Source organism: Dendrobium catenatum, unplaced genomic scaffold (genome assembly GCF_001605985.2).
Source record: "Dendrobium catenatum unplaced genomic scaffold, ASM160598v2 fragScaff_scaffold_370, whole genome shotgun sequence".
NCBI lineage: Eukaryota > Viridiplantae > Streptophyta > Magnoliopsida > Asparagales > Orchidaceae > Dendrobium > Dendrobium catenatum.
The window spans coordinates 2,269,395-2,272,175 of record NW_021318832.1 but is presented as its reverse complement, the minus strand read 5'-3'; the positions used below and the strand labels follow the sequence as shown (position 1 = coordinate 2,272,175).

The window sequence follows — 2,781 nt, the reverse complement described above, 5'->3', positions numbered from 1 at the left end:
AATTTTAAAATATTAGTCATTCAAAACAAACTTTCTTAAATTTCATTTGAGACGATTTTTTTATTACTTGACGATTTTTTTATTGCTTCTAAATTTAACTTTTAGTATAAAAATTAAAATTTTTATACTAAAAAAATTACTTTAAAAAACAATAAGAAAGCTATCCTAAACAAATCCTCAGCTTTCTTACTGTTTCTTAAAATAATTTTATAGAGAAAAATTATAATTTTTATACTAAAAAACTGCCTTAAAAATGCCGTCCCAAAGTAGGCCTTAATATGTTAACAAATAAAATTTATTTTTAGGCTGCATTACCAAAAAAAATAAGAAAAACTTTCAAACTTCAAACTTCAAACAGGAGCGTCCGTTACGTCACCGTTACTTGACGGAGGTAATTCAGCAGGAGGATAGGGAAATACATCAAATAAAAACAAATAAATTTTCTTAAAAAAAGAAAGCCGCTAATTTTGAGTTCCTCTACTCCGCTACAAAATCGGCCGAATCGGCGTCCGGCGAGCTGGTGCCGCCGATTTTTTTAAGCTTAGAAGATAGTAACGGCAGGGAGTGGGTCGAGAGGGAACAAATCGGCGATATCTTCAAAGAAATCGTCGCCATGTTCACAAGTAGATGATTGAAGGTCAAAACAAGTGTTGGGTATCACTGATTCCTCCGCAAAATACCCGAACTGACCCATTGGGTCGTCGAAAAAACTCGGCTCGGTGGCGCTCAGATCCAGAAAGTCGCTGTAAAGAGGCATTTCGTCGAAGACATTGAGCTCGGCGGTGAGATCTTCCGGCGTAATGATGGAGCCGCTGGAAGAGGGCTTATCCGGTTCGTCTTTGACTGCAGTAGAAGAAGAGAATCCACGGAGGACGGAGGTGGGAGAGCAAATATTGTGGGAGTCCTCGCTGGACTCGTACCCGCCGGAGACGGAGAGGTCTGTCGTGGAAATGTTTCTTGCCGGAGCCTGACGCGGTGCCTCCGCCGCCGGAGCGGTGGAGAAATTTGTGGCAGCGTCAGGACCGCGGAGCTGGATAGCGGCTGAGTCGTAGACCTTGGCAGCTTCCTCAGCAGTGTCGTAAGTGCCGAGCCAGACTCGAACCCGACGGGTTGGGTCGCGTATCTCGGCAGCGAATTTGCCCCACGGCCGCCGACGGACGCCACGAAACCTCGGAACGCCGGTGATGGGCTGCTGCTTTTCCGACAAAGCTATTCCCTTCTTATTTCTTTTGCCGGCGCTAACCTTGACAGTTTTACCTTCACCAGCAGCCCTCCCTTGCCGTTCCTCCAATCTTATCTCTTGTACATAGCGCTTCACTCGGCGTCGATCGAAGGAACAGTCTTCGGAATCGGAGTCCGAATCTGTTGCGTCGATATCGTCGCAGAAGAAGCGGATGGTGTTGGCTCCGGCGAAGGCAGGCATAGCCGGACGGTGAGATTGAGGACGAAATGGCTTGGAGGTCACTTCGAGGTGAACTGTGTGATTAAGCGGAGCAAAGTATTGACCTTCCATCGCCTTCCAGTTCTGTGTTTGTTTACACTAACAGCATTATCTGAGCAAAAAAACCAGACTTTTATGAGGAAGAAAGCAAACCAAAAGAGGGATTCCTCTTCTGATAAACTTACAGAGGAATAAAGATCAAAAGCAAGGCAAATTAGTATAGAACATAAAAGCACACAACAAACACAAATAAAGCAGACATCACACGGTAAAAGTGGAATGTGAAATTTCGAGGAAAGCAAAGGAAAGAATGGAGAGCGTGCGGAGAAAGAAACCAACGCACTACGGATTCCTCCGAAACTACATGACCACAACTCCATTATTAGATATAAGAAGGAGAGAAACAAAGAAGCACCACAGAACACCCATGTTTCCGAAGAGAACGGTGCATACAAAGAGAAAGAAATTCTTTGACTTGAAAAGAAAAAGCAAAATATATAGTTACCGCAAAAGGACCCAGCTTCTCTTCAACGGAGCAGCAACCCGTAGTCCTTTACTACCGAAGAGAAGCGCTGAAGAAGCCGCACAGACTTCCAGTTTCTTGGATATCTCTGCCTTTCCTCTTCCCCGAGAATATCCGAAACCAGAGAGTAAGAGAGAGCGCGAACAGTGAACTAAAATGGAGTCAAGCAGAGAAAAACCAATGGCCTAACACTCCTTGCTTAGAGAGAGAGAGAGCAGGGCCGAAGTATCAAAACTTGCTCTTTTATAGGACCCCAAGAGCGGTCGGAATGGAAAAGTAAAAAATCACAATATAACAAATTCTGATATATTAATTTTTTATCAAAATACGATTTTACCCTTACCATTCTATTTAATAACTAAACTAGCCTCGTAGGGAAGACGGAAGCGAACAAATACTGGGACGGAATCACAGTGTGACCGGAGTGCCCGGTAATTACCGGCGCGTGACAGTCACCGTGACCACACGCATCACGAGCCGCCGCATTTGGATGGCGACCCTTCATCTTCTGACACCTGGTATTCCATGGGCCCGGCTATGGGCCCAATCGCATGGCACAGCTGGCGCTGAGTCGCACGTCATCAAAGGAAGTCACGTGACTCACGTGATGCAGCGGTTTAAACTAATACGGTCAAATCATTGGTTTAAGTGTACCGTCAGTGATAATTTGACCGCTACTAATCCACAATTAAGCTGTTTTAATCATATAATTAGAACTAAAAACAGTTAAAATATATTTTATTTTCGGATCAGAAATTACTATATTTTTCTCGTAACGTTCAACAACGGATGGTGATGGAAATAGGAAGAACAGTAT

The 2,781-nt window shown here is 43.9% G+C and overlaps 1 protein-coding gene across 1 annotated transcript; it reads right to left on the bottom strand.

Moving 5' to 3' along the window:
* Positions 1-370: 370 nt before the first annotated feature.
* On the bottom strand, positions 371-2,144 carry LOC110109529 (ethylene-responsive transcription factor CRF2). The gene is made up of 2 exons (XM_020840628.2): positions 1,947-2,144; positions 371-1,553 (listed from the first exon to the last, which is right to left on the bottom strand). The coding sequence occupies exon 2, from the start codon at positions 1,511-1,513 to the stop codon at positions 542-544; it is 972 nt and encodes a 323-aa protein (XP_020696287.1). The 5' UTR covers positions 1,514-1,553; positions 1,947-2,144; the 3' UTR covers positions 371-541.
* Between the last annotated feature and the right edge of the window lie 637 nt (positions 2,145-2,781).

Excerpts from the sequence above, each read along its gene's own strand:
- LOC110109529 (XM_020840628.2), bottom strand. The coding sequence starts at position 1,513 with ATGGAAGGTCAATACTTTGCTCCGCTTAATCACACAGTTCACCTCGAA.